This window comes from Neoarius graeffei, chromosome 18, assembly GCF_027579695.1.
Source record: "Neoarius graeffei isolate fNeoGra1 chromosome 18, fNeoGra1.pri, whole genome shotgun sequence".
Taxonomy (NCBI): Eukaryota; Metazoa; Chordata; class Actinopteri; order Siluriformes; family Ariidae; genus Neoarius; species Neoarius graeffei.
In genome coordinates this window covers 27848057-27871240 of record NC_083586.1, presented here as the reverse complement: position 1 = coordinate 27871240, position 23184 = coordinate 27848057, and the positions used below count along the sequence as shown (strand labels likewise).

At 41.8% G+C, this 23184-nt stretch overlaps 1 protein-coding gene across 2 annotated transcripts in view; it reads right to left on the bottom strand.

The window, feature by feature from the left end:
- Window positions 1-4929: 4929 nt before the first annotated feature.
- LOC132866064 (protein downstream neighbor of son homolog) overlaps window positions 4930-23184 on the bottom strand; it is a 41441-nt gene continuing 23186 nt past the window's right edge. For both annotated transcript variants that reach the window (XM_060898628.1, XM_060898627.1), the window contains 7 exons: window positions 22733-22911; window positions 22440-22618; window positions 21931-22045; window positions 21667-21804; window positions 16734-16932; window positions 16388-16606; window positions 4930-6543 (listed from right to left, as the gene is read on the bottom strand). In XM_060898628.1, coding sequence (XP_060754611.1) covers window positions 6406-6543; window positions 16388-16606; window positions 16734-16932; window positions 21667-21804; window positions 21931-22045; window positions 22440-22618; window positions 22733-22911 — 1167 coding nt within the window. In that variant the 3' untranslated portion in view covers window positions 4930-6405. The remainder of the gene's footprint in view (window positions 6544-16387; window positions 16607-16733; window positions 16933-21666; window positions 21805-21930; window positions 22046-22439; window positions 22619-22732; window positions 22912-23184) is intronic.

Sequence of the window (23184 nt, the reverse complement as noted above, 5' to 3'; positions counted from 1 at the left end):
AGTGTGGCTTGTGGAGAAATAATTTATTACATGGCTAGAAAAGTCTTACCACTAACATGCTGAAGATTTGTCCAAGGTCATGCACCACCACCTTGCAGTCCGTGTGGCGTCTCGAATGTTTAGCATTTAACAGTCAGCTTTGGGTTACTGATCAGAAGGTCAGGGGTTCAAGCCCCATCACAATCCAGCTGTCACTTTTGCGTCCTTGAGCACCCAACCTGCTCCAGAGGTGCTAGATCATTTCTGACCAGCCAGGATATACAAAACATTTCACTGTACTGTAATATGTGACGAATAAAGGCTGCTTCTGCTTAAAACTCCAGGGAAAGTAAACATACAATGCTGTGGAAGTCTTTTTGTCTCTGTTGGATGGAAACCTAATTTCAATCCAGTGTTTCTCACAGCTACACAGGAACATAAGCAACTTTGTGGTAAGGGATTTCTCACTTGATTTGCCATAAAAATACTAGTAAAAAGCAGCCAGCTTTTAATTCCTTACAGTGCCATCCACAATTATTAGCACCCCTTGTGAAGGTTTTTTTTTTTATCTACCTTTTGGTGAAATCTCACACTGAAAAAAAAAAAAAAAAGAGAAAAATCCAATCTTTAATTGAAACATTTATTCAGAGGAAAAAAACCAAACACTTACTAGCACCCTTCCATCCATTATCTGTAGCCACTTGTTCTACAGGGTCGCAGGCAAGCTGGAGCCTATCCCAGCTGACATATACAGGGATGAGAGTGGGTGGTCATCAAAAAAGCAGAAAACAAGATGGCTCCCGAAGCCAACGAGGGGGCTTCAAGATGCCCCCCCCGGAAAATTTTGAAAAATAAGGCCTTACAAACCACTTGTCCTGCAATCTGAGCTGTAGTAGATAAAATATATATGTTGTCTTTTTTATATATTTACATGAAAATATGTTTCAAATCAATAGGAGTATTGTTTGAATTCAAGATAAAATCACATTCTACATTCAAGGGTATGATTATAATTCATGATCAACAAAAACGACAAACTAAATTCACATTAAGCTTAAGTTTTATTAATTATCAAAATGTTCACAAATTAAATTTTAGGGTGACTGACCTTTTCTCCCTATGTCCTCATTAGTTGCATATGATTTCTTCAAAAAGTCTTTTGAAATATTTAAGTTTTCAAAACTGTCAGCATTAATTCAGATTTACTGACCATCATATACATGTTCAATGTATTAAATCAAACGAATGCTAAGTTTATGGGATAATGTCTATGTACACTTTATACAATTATTTATAGTTCACAGTCACTTCTCATTTTCATTTAATCATTTCGACGACGACTTCAGCTTTTTGGCCAAAGACAAAAGCTTGTCAGTCCTCTCTCTGTTTATTATACCAGCATCGATTTCACGTACCTTCGCTTCGTCTCGCTTGTCAATTGTATTCAGCGTTTTGAGTAAAAAAGCCGATACGAAAGAGAAACGTATTTTTGAAGCGCAGCGACGATGAACATGTGCAAGTTTCAATAAAATAGAACAGATGCGGGTACTTTTGTAAGAACTGTTATGATTGGCTTTTGTTCTCTCCCACACTCTTGTAAGAACTCTTATGATTGGCTATCATGCTCTCGCCAGCGATGTTTTGGCACACTGTAGAGAACACGTATTCTACCACGAGACTAAAGATGGCAAAAATGTAAACATATAACATCATTGTAGGAATGAATTACGCTTGAGTATCACGAAGGAACATACCCCAAACCCCCTCAATAAATGGAAAAAAAAAAAACGGATTTGGCATAATATAAAAAGGTTGATTTTTACTCAGAAAAAGCGGAAATCCGCCGAAAAGCAGAAAACTCTCATCCCTGCATATAGAGACAACCATTCACACCTACGGTCAATTCAGAGCCACCAATTAGCCTAACCTGCATGTCTTTAGACTGTGGGGGAAACCCACGCGGACATGGGGAGAACATGCAAACTCCACACAGAAAGGCCCGTCAGCTGCTAGGCTCGAACCCAGGACCTTCTTGGTGTGAGGCAACAGCGCTAACCACTACACCACCGTGCCGCTTATTAACACCCCTGGAAAATTATAGTGAACACAATGTTTCCCATTTAAATTGATTTGAGTGTGTGGGAACGTTCAAGCTGTAATCCATGACTTCCTGATTAACCTGGGTACAAATATGAGGTGATGCAGAGGCCAAATTCACTTAGTCATCCATCAACATAGGAAAGACAAGAGAACACACAAATCAAACGATGGAGAAGTGGACGATGGAGAAGACCTTCATAAGTCAGGGAATGGTCATTTTAAAAATAAATAAAATATATATATTTATTAAAAAAAAAAAAAGTGTATATATTATTTACTCTGAGGCAGTAGCCACAAAAATGAAGTGTAATCCAAAAGTGAACAATTTAAAAAAAAAAGTAAAAAATATACCAAGTGTCTGTACTTTATATTATTCGACTCTTACCTCTTACAGTTTTCGAAACTGAAACCTCCAAACCGAGGCTGACATACACACACTGTCACCATAACAAACACTTATTTCCCAGAAAAGGCCTGGCTCTAGAGCTCAGTGGTCTTAATACTCCTTTCGACAACTTCCCGTAAGAACTGGGAAGTGCGTCACATCTGCATCACACATGGAACCACTGGCTGAAAAAGGCGAGGAAAGGGGGATAACCTGGAGTATATTTTAAAATTAGAACGCACTTTCCCTCGGTAATGAGCATAAACATGTCTGAAAGCGATTTCTTTAGTCCATTTATTTCGAATGGTGCACTGAATTGTATACACTCACTGGCCATTTTAATAGGAACACCTGTATGCACAGTGCGCTATTGTTACACTCATTACAAGACGACATAGTGAGGCAGTAGCTACAAAAAGTGGACACCATCTGGAACGGTTAGAAACTTGCCAGGAAGAGGACCCAAGTGTATTTTGCCCCCCACGTGCAAAAAAAAAAAAAAAAAAAGGGATCATTGTTGGCAGATTACAAGAAAAAAGTAAATCTTGGTGTTTCCAAGTCTCCAAAACCACTATCAGACACCATCTCCATGCCAACAGATTTGGAAGGTATGCCACAAAAAAAAAAAAAAGAAGCCTTTTCTGTTAGTGAACCACAAACAAGTGCCTGAAGTTTGCGAAATGCTACTACAACTTTGACTGGAACCATGTTCTATGGTCTGATGGAACAAAACAAAAAAAAAAAAAAAAAAAAAAAAAAAATATGGAGCTTTTAGGCAAGAAACACTCAAGGTGGGTTTGATGTAAATTGAAGGACGGCTATAATGAAAAGAACCCGAGCCCAACTGTAAAATATGATGGAAGTTGAGATGTTTTGGGGCTGTTTTTTCCTCCAAAGACCCTGGAAACCTGGTTAGGGTACATGGCATCATGGACTCCATGAAATACCAGGACATTTTAAATCAAAATCTGGCTGCCTCTGCCAGGAAACTAAAACTGGGTCATTATTGGATCTTCCAGCAGGACAATGATCTGAAGCATACGGTATGTCCATATCAAACACAAAAATGGTTAACTGAGCACAGAATCGAGCTTCTACCATGGCCATCTCAGTCCCCTGACCTGAACCCCAATGAAAACCTGTAGGCTGAGCTGAAGAGGAGAGCACAAGAGAGGGCCGAGGACCCTGGATGATCTGGAGAGACTGTGTAAAGAGGGACTGTCTCAGATGGCCTGCTCTGTATCTCCAACCTTTTTATAAAAAATACATAAAAGTGTTATAGGAGAGACTCAGTGCTGTTTTAGGCCACACCAATTCAATTAGTTGGTTCTGGGAATCGCCACTTGAAAATGCAAAAAAAAATCGAAATCAAACTCCTGCCAACAGAAAAGGTCACGTGACGTCGAAAACCAATCAAATCACCCCTTTCACTTTCGATAAAGACTTGTGGAAGAAACATGCCTGTGGAGGGGAATCCTGCAAAGCCTGTGTGTGTGATTGTTAGGATATTCAGCGAACAGAAGCGTAAAATCTTTGACAGGCGTGTTGAAGTTCTGTTTACTGGTTTGCCTGTATTGTTTGGTCTATTTCCACCGCTAATTTTACCATCAGAGCATTTTTTTTTTTAAATTTTATTTCGCCCGCTCGCTTCATATTTTTCCTGAAAAAATCCGAGAACCAACTAATTAAATTGGTGTGGCCTTATGGAGCACTTGCATGTGACGTCACAGCCGATCCAGATTGTGACAGACGCCATCTTGTCGGTCAAACGCCATATTTCCGCCTTCTACTTCTGCTTCTACCTTTTCTTCTGGAAAACCCTACTATATACAATTCTACTACAACGGCTGCGGCTACAAGCTCTCCCTACCTGTGCATGGTTTTTATGGTTTTTGTGTGTATTTTTGCGTGTTGTTCGTCTGTACCGGACTTCAATATCCACTACAACCGTATGGACTTACTGGACATTGGTTTCCAGCAGAAAATGACGGTTTGTAGTGATTTCCATCGCATGCGCAACATTCCGGACGAGATAGCGAGACCAGCGGGGTCTCCGTGGATTGTTATCGGAAGCAAAGCGAAGGAGGCGGCGCCGGGAGCGGAAGCAAAAGCGAGGCTGTAGAGCCGGCCTGTTGACTAAGCCAGGGGTGATAGCGTTCCGGCGCTGCGCCGGATTTCCGGCGTACCGTGGCTGGGGAAAAAAAAAAAAAAAAAAAAAATCTAGTTCGCCCATTGTCCTGTGTCATTATGAGATGCGCAGATAGACAGTAAAGGGAATTCGCATGATATGGAACTAGTGGGAAAAAAGTGCTGTCACGGCACGAATTAGACCCGGGTCTAATTCGTGCCGTGACGGCACTTTTTTCCCCACTAGTTCCATATCATGCGAATTCCCTTTACTGTCTATCTGCGCATCTCAGAATGACACAGGACAATGGGCGAACTAGATTTTTTTTTTTCCCCAGCCACGGTACGCCGGAAATCCGGCGCGGCACCGGAACGCTATCACCCCTGCTAAGCTCAGAAAACAGCCACTCAAACCTCCACTGCTAAGCCTCTACCTCTCCAACGCCAGATCCATGTAAACAAAACGGACGATTTGGAATTACAGCTGGAATTACCTTATTCTATTCTATAATCGGCTGGTCAGTGCTATACTCAATACTTAAGTGACTTACCCATCCAATGAGGATTATTTTCTTGTTTACAAGATGCCACATCTGAGTCGCTGACAAACCCTGAATTTCTGTAAAGATAACTGTCCAGAGATTTATAAGCACGCAGTGCTTCACCACTGAACAGCGAGGGAAAGTTAATGAGGTAATTATACACGTCTGGGTATTCCGCTGGCAGTTCAAAATCCACTGACACGGTCGTGAAAACTACGTCCGGAAAGCCATAAGGGTCACTAATCTGTAGATCGTTTATTTTAGACATATATCTAATTATCTGTTCATTAGAAAAATGAGCCGTGTAGTCTGTCAGTTGAAATCGATCCATTCTGTACACGAGTGCAGCAATATTCAGCTGTGTTTTTTACCGACAAGATGGCGGCTGTGTACTTTCCGGTCACGTGACTGCAAGATCTCTATAGGCAAAGGGAGGTTGTTCAAAGTATTACATGCAGGCGTGCCAATAATAGTGGCACATGTATTTTTGTTTAAAATAATTTCTTGATGAGGGATTTAAATTTTTCAATAAAAAAGGTTGGATTTTTCTCAAGACATGAAACAACTTCACCATAAGGTATTTCTTCCCAACCCTTTTTACTCTTTACAAGGGGTGCCAACAATTGTGGAGGGCACTTTCTCACTTCCCACATGAATTACTCTGCTCGATATGGAGTAGTACATGAGACAAACACTTCATTTAATATACAAGATATACAACGCTACTGATCAAAGTTAAAATGAAATGTACATTATATAAAGCTACAATTTCATGCACATGTTCCTGTTCTCAGTACGGAATTCCTAAATTACATGCATGTCTTTAAAAACAATTCACGAGTGGGAAATCCAAGAGGAATTTCAAGTACGAGTCCTTCAATCAAATGAGTAGTACTGAAGGATTTGGTTAATTCATCAGCAACGAAACACCATCAACTTGGTCATGTTATTAAAAACAAACTGACAGCTAAATGAACTAAAACAAAAAACACATCAGGTTGAAGAATTAACCTTTAGAATTATTAAGGAGGCAGTGTTTGACTTATAGTGGAGTCAGAATCCACAGGTCCATGGATTAAGCATGTGCTGTAAATCTACCTCACTTGTGCCGTCTTGGCACAGAACACACTAACATGGTGAACTCGGCCTGCTTCTGCGACACGGATTCACTGACTGGGGAGGGTTCGATCCAGGCCAGCGCAATCCCCAGAGCCTCCACTGTGCGACTGTTGATATCTAGCATGCTGAGGCGAGTTGCGAGGCAGGTGGTCATCAGGACCTCCAGCTGTATGAGTAGTCCCTCATGTCAAGGTGTCTGAGTGCACTCTTGCCCAGCGTCGCCTGCTCCATCAGCTGCTGTACTGTGTGTTGCTGCAGACCACACCGGTTCAAGTCTTCCAACACGTTTGTCTGTACAAACAAAAGACAGGAAGTGATAACTGTCCAATTGTACACCAGTGACACCATAATAACCCTAATTTCCACTTATCCTAATAGCCATGACATGTTTTGTTGCTGAAGTGTCTAGTTTTGCACTGGACTACAAAATGATTTAAAGGCTCCGATTGCAAAGTTGGATTCTGGGTAGGGATGTTAACCGATGACCGTTTGACCGAATCAACGTCAACCGGGGTTAATTTTTTTTTTGGTTGTCGGTTAAAAAAAAAAAAATCAATCATTTTGAAGCTGCCGATTTTGGAGCGGAGAACCTGGAATTCTGTGTTGTAAACGCTTGGGGCGTGCCATGCGGTGTAAGGACGACAGCTGACAAATCAGAAACACCCATTCAGTCATGTCCCGCCCTCCCGCCCCAGTTGAAGACAGCTGCCACTCGGTGAGAGGAAAGTGTAGACACAGGCTTTTTAGCTTACAAATTACTATTCTGGTTTTTTTTTTTTTAAATTATTATTAGAAGGCACATCGAGTTTAGTCCTGCCTTGGCCAGTGCATTCTGAAAGTATGTTTCGGTCTGTAGCCAACAATGCACATTACTGCAGATCATATCTCTCCACACAAACTAAAGGCGCAGATGCCGACTTTTTCACAGCTGAATCGTGCAGATCCGATTTTTTTTTTTTGGGGGGGGGGGGGGGGGGGGCGGGCGTTGGAGTGTCTGAATAATTTCATCAGAGTAAATTCTGTATTAAAATTAATAAATAAGCAAATGCCATTAAAATTATTCAGACACTCTAACGTCCCCCCCCCCAAAAAAATCGGATCTGCACGATTCAGCCGTGAAAAAGGCGGCATCCGCCAAAAGGCACGCTGTTTGCATCCCTGTTAAACTCATAGGTTAACCAACTTTAACCGGCTAATGAGGCTCGGTGGTCGGTCAAGATTTTTTTTTAGTTTTTGCCATCCCCAATTCTGGGCAAAAATGTTTGATTGCTATTAAAGTTTCGAGATGTTTCGCTGTTGCACACACTGTATCCTGTGTGTAAATGTTTTGCCGAGTTAAAAAGCGTCCCGCGTTTTACGATCCTGGAGATCGCCGAAGCAGGTGAGAAACAATATCACGTGACCACCATGAGGTGTGTTTGACCTACTTTTAACCAAAACAAGTTGGTATGGGCAAACACTGTGGACTCCGCTCTCCCACCAGTGGAAAACAAAAGGAAAATATGAAAGCAAATCAGCTAGAAAGTGCGCCAGAAAAGCGATCAACCGCTGGAATTGACTGAAGAATGAAACAGGTGCAAAATCTGGTGAATTTGCAGTGCATGTCTTGTATTGATGAGTCTGAGTATGAAGTTATACACCTAAATGTTTTTATCTTACAGAGAAACAAACGATAAACACAAAAGCAATAACAGAGAAAGCTGGGAGGTCATATCGTGAAATACCATGACTGAGGTCTTGAAAGTACTGATCGAGGTCATGGTATTTCACCATACGGACCAACCTTAAGCTGGTAAATATTTTATTTACCAAATTCTAACAGAAAACGAGAGCGCCCGAAAGGGAAAACTGAGCCGAGCCGCCATTTCGAATCCTCATTCACAGCTGTAATGCAAATTGCTTCCTCCTCGGTATACAAGTGCACTTCCACGGCGGGGGGGACGACTACATTTTGCCACCTATGTAGTCCCCTATTTATACAAAATTGAGTCATTCAGGATTCAGCCATGTTTTTGCTCAGCGTTAGCAACAGTTACAGGTTTTTAGCTTTCTCCTGAAACGTCTCATTTTATTTTGTCTTCCTCAGGGTAGTAAAACTCGCTTTCGCTGTGAACACTGTCGTTATCGCTATCCATGACGTAAAATTAATGCTATTCTCCTGAGAAATGCGAAAATAAATGTTAACAAAAATTGCTACCATGTTTGTTGTTGCGAACGAGCGAGTTGCCAGAGGTCCGTATCCTATGATACGGACCCGCTTGCCAGCCAATCAGAGCGCATGATGTGATGGAAACCGGACCGCGAAAAAAATAAATGTGTCTTTTGTTTCACAGATCCATTTGCGAATGTCAATCACAAATTACATCCCCGCAACTGAAAACTCTGCAAGGTTGATGCAGTCACATGATGTTTTCTGCACATCATCTTGGTGCGACGCAATTTCAGTTATGCTAATTAGTTAAAGCTCCTTGCCTTCGGCTGTTTCCATAGGGCCGTACTGTTTTACCTCAAGAGGGAGGAAAACAGTCTAAGATTTTTTCTTTTACCTCTCGGGCCCTCACCATCTCGAGATCAGTCCCCCCCGTGTCACCCAGACGTCTCGGGGGGTGAGTCGCGAAAGAAAGACAGGAACCCCAAAGTAGTTCACATCTTTATTCGCAAGTCCCCCCCGCTACCTCTCGCATGACAGGCGGGGATACTTACCATACAACTCATATGCCCTATAATCCCATTTTCCCTCACTGTTTTAGAACAAATTACTCTGAAGGAAGTAGCGTGTATTTGGGACAAATTAAGAGGTTTCGAGTTTCTCTAAGCTCCGGTGAGGTGGGACGAGGGCTGATAGGGCATGCCTGCCCTCTGAGCACCAATACCCGTCAAGAACAGCAAGGATTAACTCAAGCATACGAGTTGTATGCATGATCAGAATATTGGGGTGTGATACTAAATTACAATCTAGTATCGGGGGGGGGGGGGACGACTTGCGAATAAAGATGTGAACTACTTTGGGGTTCCTGTCTTTCTTTCGCGACTCACCCCCCCAGACGTCTGGGTGACACGGGGGGACTGATCTCGAGATGGTGAGGGCCCGAGAGGTAAAAGAAAAAAAATCTTACACAGTCCCAAAACAGAGAAAAGCGACCCTTGGCACATCAGTTGAAATTGATAATTTACTGTTCCAGGTAAATTTGACATTTGAAATTAACATTACTGCATTTTGTTGCTTTTTTCATTGTACTTTGAAACGTGCATTTAAGAGTTCACCCCTTTCACCCGCCCTTTAAGACTGAGCCAACAGCTTGTGGGCGTGGCACAAGTCTAACAGTAGAAGAGCTCTCTCTCTGACCAGTGACCTGCCACACTGCATCAAGTTAAGTTCGAGAGGACACTATGGATTCGGCAAAAGCTGAACGAACTAAGAACATTAAATTGCTGAAACTTGTCGAGAAACAAGACTCGGAGCAAGATACAGGGATGTGAGTGACAAATTTTAAAAAAAGAGGAAAATTTTTAGGCTCAACAGACGACCCCGAAGGGGTCGTCACGACAACGAAGTTGTCATGGGGAGGGTATGGGAGGGTGTGCCCTCCCATTGGTGGGGGTCTGGGGGGTCTCCCCCACGAAAATTTTTGTAAAAAGGACTTAAAATGGTGACACTTTAAGCACATAAAATGTAAAATTTCTAAATTAGCACATTTCAGTTTAAAAAATGTTTTGGTCAAATTTCATGGTGCTTTAGTGATACATGTTTCAGAACTTTACAAAAAAATTTTGAAAATGAGAAAAAAGTGTCATGTTTCAGGTTTGGGGTGCCGTGTCTGGCCTTAAGTCTGAAAAATGTTACCATTGATACCAAACTACCACCACTACAAATGTCATGTTAGGCCATATGAAAATAATTTCTTGTTTCTCATCACTATTTTTCCTCAAAATGGGTAGGACGGGCTTATTTTATTTTTATTTTGTTTTATTTTTCTGCTATGTGGGGGATAAAACACGAAAAATTGGAATGGTTGGAGCAGACTCTGGTTTCAGAGGCATGACGCTAAATTACCAGTGTAAAAAAAAAAATGTTTATGGTGGGTCAATTTTTTTTGGTTCGGGCTGTAATGATTATGAGGAACAAGAATATAATTTTATGTGGCCTTACATAACTAGCAATAAAATTTAAACCCTGCCACCAGTTCATAGTACATGTACTTACTCTCTTCAATCAGACCTAACACCTGAAAAATTAATGGCTAAATAAAATTCCACACTTTCTGTGAAGTTTATACTTGCAATATAATTTCAGATTAAACCTAATCATTGTTCAAATGTATCTGTAAATATTAAATGTGCTAGTGATAAATTAGATTGGAATTATCACATTATTTTCAGAGAACTAAAAATTTCATTCAAAAAGTAACAGTGAAGGTAATGTTTTTAATACGTAGGATAAAACATTATTATTATTATTATTATTATTGATGCCTACCTGGCAATGCATAGTTAGTCTTCTGAATCTCAACTCGACTCCTGTGTTTTTCGCTTTTCACGTGTCCACTGAGAGTCACAAATCCACGCCGTCCGTAGTTCAGTTCACAGCAACACAATTTGCAACGTGCGATTCCTTTCTTGTTGAGTTTTTCAAAAACCAAACTAAAAACACTTCCATCGGGAGCTTTGCGCTCTAACCAGTCCCAACGCCACTTATTTTCAATGCCAGAATCTATTTTCGTGACATCGGACTTCACAGACAACGCCGCCATTTTCATTCATACTCGTACATACCTGCCAACCTTGGAAAAAAATTTTGAGTAGCAACTTATCGTGGCGGTGCAGCGCAGCACGGCGTGAGGTCAGGCACATTTGCTGATCAGTATTGATTGTAATGAGGGAGCATGTGAACAATGTATTACTAAGCACAGAGTTCCCACTCACCACCATATCTAGTTATTCAACATACAAGCAGACTATGAAGAAAACAAGAACTCTTAATGAAAAGGCATGAATATATTTCCAATGCTTTCACCAAGACATTTGGCACAAGGCAACTGTGCCCCAAAAATGTGTCCTTTATACAGACCTTAAACTTAAAGATAAGGGATAAATGTACTGCCTTTGGCATATTGTGTCTTAAATACATTGGGAATTATAAACAACAAAGAATCCCAAATAGCATGCTATGTCCCTTTTGACATTTAGCATTATATTGTATAGATAACAGAAAAACCAAAGGGCTATAGCCTATGTCTTTTAAAACAGACGCCGGCAGTCTGCAAAACACACACACACACACAATCCTTTTTTCATAAATTTAGTTTTGACCATAAAAGAGATTCTGTTGCTCCTCGCTACACTAAACATCGAAAGTGAATATTCCAGAGTACCTATATAAATATATTTTTTTCAATATTAATATTTAGTAAATGCAAACTGATAACCACACTTACAGAAAAACTTACTGAAAATAAATTATAGGCTACTCTGGCCTATCCAATAACATAGCCTTTATAATATTCACTGACCTGGCCTAATTTGGAAAAAAATAATGGCCTATGTATATAAATGCAAGCATTTCTATGTTAGCAATATTATTACCTGTATTTCCTTGATGGCTAATGTCAAAATCATAATTGCACACTGTGCAAAATGCATGATTAGGCAGTTTAGGGGGCGGAGGCATGGCCATTGATCTTGATACTTCGTTAGGAACTTCTGAGGGGCATAGACTCGCTTCTTTTTAGATTTGCTAACCTCTCTGTCAGTATCCTCATCTGACGTCATGTGTATTATTAACTGCAAGGCACGCGCATACACAAAACACACATCATCCACTACACGCACTTACGTGAAAGCACTTCGTGCGCTGCTCATTGAATCTCACATGCACGAGTAGCCTAGTTCAGAAGATTTTAACGCGTCTATCGGTCGACTGGATGGAAACGTCAGTAGGCTACTACATTTTCACTTTAGGCTATGCAATATTTTTTGGATTGAGAAGCCTGGGTCAAATATCAAAACAAGCTGGAACAAATATTTCCTTCAGATAAGGCGGAACACTGTGGGTTGTCCTTGCTTTATTCACAATACCCTTACCCTGCCCATTTACCTTCAAAATGGTGTTTAGCACCGTCCTCCCTTGTAAAACCAGTCACAGTATGAAGATCGACCGAGAGGGATGAAAATCAATGTCGTTACTTTCGTTTTGACGGCTCCTCGGCTCTCCGCTTCGCCTCATAGCCTAGGCCTATTTGAAGAGTTTAAAACTAGCGCTGTGATTGGTCGAAGTCTTCTTTTCTCTACAGGTTGCTGGTCAATGCGGTTACACCCATAGACGAGTTGCCTAGTGCGCGAATGCACAGACAGTTGAACCGGAATATTAAAGATCTTTCTAGAGGTCTGCGTGGGACAGAATTTTCAGTCCCGCTCCCGCAAAGAATTATGATTTTCAGTCCCGCTCCCACCTGCCATATTTTGTCCCGCTCCCAAATCCCGCATGATGCAGACGTTCGCGTTATTTCTCACGAAAGTTCTTGTCATTGGCTTGGGGAATTAAACATGCTGAGCTTAGCTGAGCTCTCCACTGACCGATCCTTCACCTAGCGCACGGAGCGAGGGTGCGCGTTACCAGGCGCCATGCGCAGCTGAGGCTTTACAGAGATACCCAACACACCTACCAACATCTACAGTGGATATTAAGAATATTGTACATAGCTTATATGTCACTCCTCACATTTACATTCTAGGAAATACAAGTAGGCCTATAAGAAATTAATATAATTTAAAGACACAGCGTGATGGTGCCCCGCCCCCTACTTTGAGTGGATTTGAGCATAAATATCTACAGCTCACGTTCAGGGCTGCGTTTCCCAAACAACCAACCAAGTTAGCATTAAACCAATATGGTACGATGCAAGTTTGAACTAACTAACATCCAAAAAACGACTGTTTCCCAAAGCTATAGTACCAACTTGGTCTGAACCAAGTTGATTTGAACCAACACAGTTCAAACCACGATGTTTTCAGATGTGTTCGGATGGTCTCGTTTATTGTTGGAATTCAGAGAAACAACCCGAAGTTGGCTGACAGTGCGAACGGCATTTCACCATTAAATGACCGTTAAGCCAAATTTGGTGCGTCCATAATCTTCCCCTGATGCTTGCAACTTGGTGTAGATGTTCATTTAGACTAATATAAAATTGCAATACCCCTCATTTGGAAATCACGTGTAAACAAAAGGCATCTCCATAAATTAAAGCATCATATACTAGTTTTGGCTATAAGGCTATTTGCCCTGATTAAAAATAGCTAAGCAAACTGCTGTGAGATGGCACAGATAACGTTATGTAGATCTACATGTTGTGTATTTATAGGTGGCATTGTTAGGTTTATTGTAAGTTTATTGTTTAGACTCTGACATTCTGCTGACACATTCCAAGTTGAGCGCTGCATGCGCTCATGATTGACAGCTCTCACTTTGATTGACAGCTCTCACTTTGCGCACTCGCACTCCCACTTTCTTTTTAAAGCAGCACTTCTGAAGCACTGCGAGCTTCACTAGAGGAGCTCTGCTCTTCTGCCACGATCGGAGATCTCAAACACGGAAGAGTGGAAAGGAATCGGAAACGTACGCGAGATTAGACCACATCCGCAAATTTAGGCATCTTAAAATGTTTTTATTAATGCCAAATAAAATATCCAGCACAAATTATATATGATAGACATAAATTAATAATTTATAAATTTTATTTTAAACACGTTTTTAGTTAGCGGGACTGCAGCTTATCACCTCCCCCTCCCGCCCGAAATGAGCTTTCAAAATTTGCCCCGCGCCGCACTGCTTTGCGTTGGGTCCCGCGGGAGTGCAGGGCTCTACTTTGAACTCAAAGCCATCAATGGCTTTTTGCGTATTTTGAAGTGTTAAATCGTAGCAGCGTAGTTTGATGTCTAAATGCGTATCTGCTACGCAAAATGCGTAAAGGTTGGCAGGTCTGCTCGTAGCAGTGCATGTACAATAGCGACTCCTCTCCACACAGCGATAATGATCAGATCGCTGTAAGGAGCTTTCGTCACTTCCGCTTAGTAAAATCCGGAAAAGTTTCGCGCCAGACTTTACCGAATATATATATATATATATATATATATATATATATATATATATATATTTTTTTTTTTAATTTTAGAAAACGCGGAAAACGATTTTTTTACGCGGAAAGGCAATTTGAAAAACGCGGATTTCCGCGGAAACGCGGAGATTTCACATCCGTGAAGATATGGCAATATTTTGCTTTTAAATATCAAGTGACCGTGGAGAGATGGAGTTTCATTTCACAACATCGTGGAAATGGTGCCACAGGTCATGAGTCTCAACTTTGCCCATAGTTAACTTTTCACAATATTCTCCATCCTGAGTCTAGCTCAGACTAACCCGCTTGTATCACAAGTTTAGTCGACCTAAAGTTACACGGGGATAACCGGCATCCAGTGACTCTGATAACAGCGCCAAGACGACTGTTTGCCTTCTTAAGCTACATCCTCATTAACAAGTTTTAAAACATCACTTTTGCTACGTTTACACCTGGCATCCACACTACTCCAGAGTTTTCCAGCACCCAAAACAGACACTTCTGGAAACATTACTAGCTGCATTTTAGTTTGAAAACTCAGATTTCGATTTAGTGTAGACGGGCGAAAACGGAGATGTTTGGAAATGAAGACGCAGACACCCACATTCACTTCCTGATTGTGTCTCAGTCATGCTCCTATGACGTGGCCCTTTTTCGGTAGAAAACACACCACCTCAGCGGTTTATACCAGCACGCACATGCCCAGTATACATTTTCAGGCGTTAGTGTGGACCTGCGAGTTGGCCTAGTGGTTTAGTGTTCACCTCTCAACCAAGAGATCGAGAGTTCTACTTGCAGTCAGGTTATACCAAAAACCTTCATAAAAATGGTACCTACTGCTATTGCGGCATATCTCGCCAGATACAGATGTGAGTAGGGAGTCAAACTCTCACCAGAGGACCAGCCCCTCCACTGTAACCCTAGCTGTATAGGCAAGAGCCAGAGCGCTACAGAAATGGAGATCAGCACCACCCAATGCACCTTAACGGTCTGGTTAGTACTGGGACAGGAGACTGCCTGGAAAGGCCAGGTCCTGGCGTGGGAAGAACTACTGATATCTGGCGAGGCATGCTGCAATTCAGATGTGAGTAGGGAGTCAAACTCTCGTGGTTACCAGAGGACCAGCCCCCCCACTGTAACCCTAGCTATGTAATAGGCGAGATCGGTGCTGCCCAATGTGCCTTGTGGCATGGAAAGGACATAAGTGTGGAAGGGGATTATTTCTGATACGGCATTTCTAAAACTAAAACAGGAGTTTTAAATTAGTGTAGACGTAGCTACTTAGCAGTTTACTCCTTCGTGAATTCATGAATGAAAGAATAACGAGGCTATAGAAGTAACCTTAGTCAGGAGGTTTGTAAAATTGGCCTGTTAATAAATACTTCTTTCTACACCTGTCACCCACAGACACACAAAAGCAGGAAGTCAATGTTTTCACTCATTTAATGCAGCGTTTAAAGAATACAACTTTTGATGTTAGGGCGGCACGGTGGTGTAGTGGTTAGCGCTGTCGCCTCACAGCAAGAAGGTCCGGGTTCGAGCCCCGTGGCCGGTGAGGGCCTTTCTGTGTGGAGTTTGCATGTTCTCCCCGTGTCCGCGTGGGTTTCCTCCGGGTGCTCCGGTTTCCCCCACAGTCCAAAGACATGCAGGTTAGGTTAACTGGTGACTCTAAATTGACCGTAGGTGTGAATGTGAATGGTTGTCTATGTGTCAGCCCTGTGATGACCTGGCGACTTGTCCAGGGTGTACCCCGCCTTTCGCCCGTAGTCAGCTGGGATAGGCTCCAGCTTGCCTGCGACCCTGTAGAAGGATAAAGCGGCTAGAGATAATAATGAGATGAATTTGTTTATTTAATTATTTATTTATATTACCTTGGTAGCAAACTAGTACCATTAATGTTTTACCTTGCCAGGTACCGTATTGAACCCAAACTTCTGGTACCGAACCAACCATGGTTTGTTTTCTGCCAATGAAAACGTACAATCAAAATGAACACATTACTGCTCGAGAGTAACATACTGTACCTGTCGGTCAGATTCAGATGGCTTGGTGGTGACTGGTACATTTAGAACAGCGCTAGGCTCATGTGTGTAGAGTGCCATGGAGAAGCTTCCTTTCTGGGCTGGTCTCAAGAGCTGTGTAAGCGTGTGTAGGGCATGGGGCATTATGGGGCCAGTGACCTCCAGACTGAACACATCCTGATAACCTGTCCTCACTTGGGTCTTGACGTTTACACTTCGTGCCTGGAGTGACGCACAAATATACACACACCCACATCCAAACAGTTTTGTAGCGAATATAATTGCTGTAAATGGTTAAAATAACTGTTCAAAGACAGTTAGCTGGTGTAGTTGGACTGCGGCTCCTCACCTTCAGTGTGTGCAACGTAGCTCCTCTGAACGCTGTTGGGGCCAGCAGTGTGGGCGGCAACCCTGCCTGAGGACCAGCTGCAGCCACCAGGCTCTTACAGTTGATGAGAAAGTTGATCAAGGTGAAGGTGTTTGAGCCCTCCACCAGAACTACTGACTCAGGCCTGTGGTCCAGTCGTACCTCACTGTGCTCTTTACGCCTAGCAAAAAGTGATAACGCAGTTATTCTAATAACACTGGACTTGCTGGAATGCTGTAAAACATAGATGAAGGCATGTGGCTTTAGTTTAATATCAGTTTATACCAGGGGTGGGCAATTATTTTTTCCATGGGGCCACATGAAAAACAGAAAATTTTGTGGAGGGCCGGACCAAAAGGCTGAACTAAATTCTGTATAATATTAATTGTATTTCTTTATATAAAAGCAGTAAATAACATTGTTTTTACAAGCTGCTAAGACTGGTAAGAGTATGGAAAAAACGAGGTTGCCTTACAAAAAATGTCATTTATTCAAATCAAATTTCCCAAAACAGTTAACAAAATGTGAATGTTTGTACCATTTTTTCAGTCACATTCACCCCAAAACACAATAAAGACATCACAATATTGTCTTTCTACTCCAAATATCAAACAAGATACATCATATTATAATAATGATGCCCACATTTGTAGTCTAATCACCTCATTTGGTAATGCCGACTCAAATTGTAGTCTTTGAACACGGCGATCTGCTCTCCGCAAACGAAACACACGGCTTCATCTCTGACTTCAGTAAATAAATACTTAGCAGTCCATGTTTTGTTGAAAGCTCTGCATTTGGCATCTACCTTTCTTCTTTTTGCGGACATTTTGGGGACTAAAGTCTTCTTGTGATCTGCTCGCAACAACTTCGATTCGGTGTAGGTATCAGATCTACAGATCGGCTCGGGCTCCGGCGCCTGCTAGTGACGTCACACTGTGCTTGGCTGGACTGTTTGAAGGATGACGTACAAGTTTGTGGTTGGTCTAGACAAATTACGGAAATAGTTATCGCGGGATTAGGTTTCGTGGGATTTCATGTCATGTTCATGTCGCGCACATTGCGTTTCTGTTGAACACAACTTCAAAATAAAAGCAATGCACATTCAATCCATGCGTGAGGTAAAATTAGAAAATACGTTTATTTTGTAATTTCTAATTAACCTTACGCGGGCCGGTCAGAATGAACCAAAGGGCCGGATGCGGCCCGCGGGCCGTAAAATGCCCAGGTCTGGTTTATACACAAGAACCCACAGCTGGTAAATCCAGGTCTACAAGATAAATAATTGTTAAATAACTGGAAACTTCAATCAGGTCCATTTAAAATGTTCTATTTGTTAGGATGTGCGTGTATATTTTCACTCCTTGGGTCTCATTTATCATCAAGCTTTTCCTAAATTTCTATTCATAATTCTCATAAGAAACTGCACCCAATTAACTTGCTATTCATGAAAATCCGGTAAATTCGGAAAACATACGTGTTCTAATCATGCTCCTGAGTGTGCGCGCGCGAGCAAGATGGCTAACGTATACCTTGGACTGACTGATTTCAAATTACAGAATTTGCATGGATTACTGCAAATGGAATATATCAGGTTTAAACATCCTTATTTTTTATTGTTTACAGTATTTTTCACACTCCCTAATCCCAAGCGACTTCTAGAAGTGCTTTGTCGTCTCGATCAAACACACAGCCTCATGCTAGTTCACTAGGTCAGGGACGAAGAATAGCATTGAGAATATTCTGTGAAAACCAGTCGTTTTAATTAGTGGCATTAATTAAAGGATATAAAAAAAATAAAAGCAAGCCAACACAAACTCCTACATTAAGACAAAACAAATCATTTCAACTCTGACAAAAGAAACGCCGCTGTATTAATGGAGGACGGGTCGGTCTGCGCAGAGCCATAAACAAATGCTTCAGATTATGGAAAATTTAGCACGTACTTATTACACTACACACACCAGTCAGAAGTTTGTACACCCCTACTCATTCATATGTGCTTCTGTATTTTCTACATTGTAGAACAATACTGAAGACATCAAAACTATGAAATAATATATGGAACAGATATGGAATTATGTGGTAAACAAAAAAAAGTGACAAAATGTGTTTGATATTTTAGATTCTTCAAAGTAGCCACTGTTGATCTTGACACTTTGCACACTATTAGCATCATCTTAACCAGCTTCATGAGGTAGTCACCTGGAATGCGTCTCAATTAACAGGTGTGTCTCGTTAAAAGTTAATGTAATTTCTTGCTGCATAATGTGTTTGAGATCAAACAGGAAATAATAATAATAAATAGCCCTATTCCACAACTGTAGTAACTCGTATGTCAAGAACTGCTCAACTAAAATTAACGACAGTCCATCATTACATTAAGACATGAAGTGACTTAATAAAAACAAACAAAAGCCCTTCTTGAATTCAAAGGTGTGTCCAAACTTTTGACTGGTACTGTACACTATTAAAGACTTTTATTGGCACAGAGGTGAGTTTATAGAACTCCCACTTCAGTTTTTCAACCTTTACCCTCATTGTTCATTTCATGCCGCCAGCTGCCTGTGCACTTAAACTTATGGGATTTTGTAGGTGTCGCTACATGCAAATGAGCCGTGATCAGGAACACCTTTGCACTTTCTGGGTGATCAGCAAGTGCACATGAGAACGAAGAGAAAAGAGTCAGCATAAAGTTTAGGCTGACTTAAACATCTACACCCAACTTGACTAAAAGACAGGCAAACAAGCACCACTGTGGTGGATGATTTTATATTCAACGGGTCATGTACAGGTTAAATAACATGCTGTGTCTTGTATACGATATGCGTTATGCGTACTTCTTTATAATTAGTGTCCTTGCAAAAGCACACTATTGTTCTTAAGTTTTATTTTTATTATTCGTTTTCACCAGTTTTTTGGATCCACTCCTCCTCCTAGGGCTTTCGAGATAGAGACACCGTTCCAACGCTGAAACGTAGGGCCCGATCTGGAATGGCGTGCTTGTTAAAAGGTCCCATGGCATGAAATTTTCACTTTGAGGTTTTTGAACGTTAAAATGAGTTCCTCTGACCTTCTTAAGTCACCCCAGTGGCTAGAAATTTCATAATGTGTAAACCAAACTATGCCCAACATTTGAGAATGGCGCGTCAAAACGGCGCGTTGATAAGCTCTTCCCTTTACTACGTCAGCAAGGGAGATGATCCCCACGCCCCCCCCTCTGGATTCCCACCCACTGTATGGATTGCCCCGCCCAGTTGTAGTGAGGAGACCATAGAGGACACAACAACATGGCATCACCTAAGCGAGCGAAACATGGAAATTGCGCTGTATATGGATGTGACAACACAGAAAAGAGTCTGTTTTTACTGCCGACGGGAGAGCCCCTGAAGACGCAGTGGCTTAAATTTTATTTACTTCAATAATACGCCGTCGAGTCTACCTAAGACGGTGTATGTTTGTCGGAAGCATTTTCCTGAGGAATGTTTCCACAACTTGGGACAGTACAGGGCAGGTTTTGCACATCAACTGTCACTGAAGCCTGGGTCCATACCAAGCATCCCTGCCGCATCAGCCACAAACACCGAACAAGTAAGTGTATAACTAGTCGTTTTGCCGTGTTTTAAAATCGGTGCGTTAGCCTAGCAATGGCTACATTAGCTGTGCAGCTAACCGCTTCCTGCAGTTAGCCAGGTAATCTGCGCTACAAAACTAAAGAGCATGCAGCATGCTCTGTTAAACTGAGTTTAGTCTGGAAATTGACTAACTTATGAGCTTATGTTTGACTATTGCTCCGCAATGCATGTCTTCTGAAGTTGCTGCTTCTATCCTCTTTGGTTATGGAGTGCATGTTCAAGCCTAGGGTATTATACGTTCGTAAACTACCACTCCGAACACTCTCACTCTCTGTGTCACGTTGAGTTTACGAAAGGAGTCCGAGGGAGAACGGGGTTGTGTCTTAGCAGCGTGGCTACAGGCGCTGATAGCAGCGAGTATGTGTATGCGCAGCTTGGTCAAGCCCCTCCCCCCATGGCCCGCCCCCACCCTCTACCCTTCCCCGCCTCCTGCTTCTCATTAGCAAAACGACACACTGGGAAAAGCGCTGAAATGGGGCTTTCTCCCAGGAGGCTATATTTACGTGCCGAGGGTTCATTTCGAGAAAGGCTGCGGATATAACATCCAGAAGCCTCCACGAGCCCGTTTAAAGCATCAACAAACCACCATGCCATGGGACCTTTAAAATGGTTGCACTACCCCTTGTCGTTCGGTATTCCCATTTTTCAGCAAGAGTCTGTGCCATTGAAATGAATGGGTAGAACTTGAGTGATGTCATAAGGAGCTCCTCCACTCTAGCATGCTAGCTGTCAGCATTAGCATGTTGGCATGCTAGCTGTTCTGCTACAGCTCAGCAAGCACACTTTGCATTTTCTCTGCGGAAATGCAGTCTAGTTAACACTATTCGTATCTACTATAATTATGAATACTCGTAAACTGGATTAAAAACCTTATTGGATTTTGGAAATCTAATGAAGGAACATTCCGGTTTTAGCCCGGTTACTAGGATATTCAATGAATGTTTCCCTTTAATCTGTGCAACTGAACAAATATGAATTGAGAAGTGCTGCCCTGGAAGAAAAACTGCTAATTTCAAGTAACATAAAAAACAAGAATTGTAATGTTTATGTGAATTCATCAGCACATATTAGAATAGGCAGATGTTATCGAGGTATACAGTATATAACATGCACTACATTTTGGTATTGTTTCCCAATATACATATTGAGTTGTGATGTTTTGTGGGCAGAAGCTCTGGCCGAGGTAAGTCTAACCAAAAAGTTAACAGTCAGCAAATAGATCTACGTAGACCTGACAAACACCACCACTTAAACACCACACACACTAAGGCTTAACATACAGCTTGATTGAGATGGCATCAGGCTTCTTGATCTTGTCTTGCACCCCCATCTCTTTCAGCCAAGAGAAACATTCATCATCATCCTCTTCCTCGTCATCATCCTGCTGCTCCTCTTCCTTATCACTGTGCTCTGATGTCCTGAAACAAAAAAAAAAAAAAAAAAAAAAAAGGGTTCAGTGTTGCACTCTAGTACTAGAGTATCCAAAGTCACACAGGAGATTTTACAAAGCAAAAAAACCAAACCCTCTACAGCTTAATACTCACAAGGTGCTACTTGGTTCATTTCCATCAGTCAGTTGTGCGTCGTCATTTAGATGGGAGGAGCCGTTTTCTTTGCTCTTCCTTTTCTCTTCCAGTAGAGGGAGTGAGAACTCTATCCCTACAGACAAACACAACATCCAGACAATGCATGCACGCATGAAATGTAAAAATACAACTGATTCAAAATTCTCAAACTTTTTAAAGATACACACTTTGTTTATGAATCACTGAACGAATATGTTTACTCAAACAACCTGAACCTGCGAGGGACCCATGCTTCCTTATTAGGAACTGTTTCAAAGTTTTTATGAAGCTGGGACTTCACTGACAAAGCAAGCGCAAAACCTATTCTGGACCAACACCACAGTTTCAGTCCCAGTTCAGCTTGTAAATAGTTTGTACTCAGGAGCTCAGCTTTTCTTGAGCTGGTTGTCCAAGTGCTTGAGTGCATTTCGCTCTGAAGCTTACATTAAAAAGTAAAAAAAAGATTTTGTTTTATCTTTTCTTTTTACCATCAGCTTTCATGGCTTCACGCAGGCCCCTGGTGGTTGGGGAGAGCAGTGCAGTGATGCCTTTAGCTCCACTCAGTCCTGCTGCTCGGAACAGCACAGTGAACTGGTAGGAACAAAGGTAAAAGTATGGACAGAGTTTGGCCTTTAGGAGACTGTACAGAGAAGTCAAGCTCACAGACCTGTAAAATGAAGGACAAGATACATCAATAATAGCAACTAAATAAAGAGGAATTACACACACACGACAAAGTTTAGCAGGTACAGCCGCACACACGCTTATCTCCCTCACTGACCATTCGCTCATCAGGCTCTGCTGTAGGGTGGCGTCCTGTGCCCATGGTGTACTCTTGCCAGAAAAACTGCGCTTGGCTCCCATCCTGGGGAACAGAGAGAGCCATGGCAGAGAAGGATGCTGCCAGTACTGCAGACACTGCTGGAAACCACAGCGGAGCTCTGCACAGCTGCGAGGGTCCTGGAAAAAATAAACCAACCACACAGAGAATGACTTGATGCACGTCAATATCGGCACCATCTACCAAACAGCACAAAAAGTGAGTATCGTCAACAATGATCACAGTGTAGGCATGTAATGATATATTGTGCGACGATAAATCACGATATAAATTTGATAATCTGAATCGATGAAATAAAAAAAATAAAAAAAATAAAAAAAATCATGATCAGGCTAAGTAATCCCTTATGGTACGCTAACAAACTTGGCAAGAGCATTAAAATTCACTCCGAC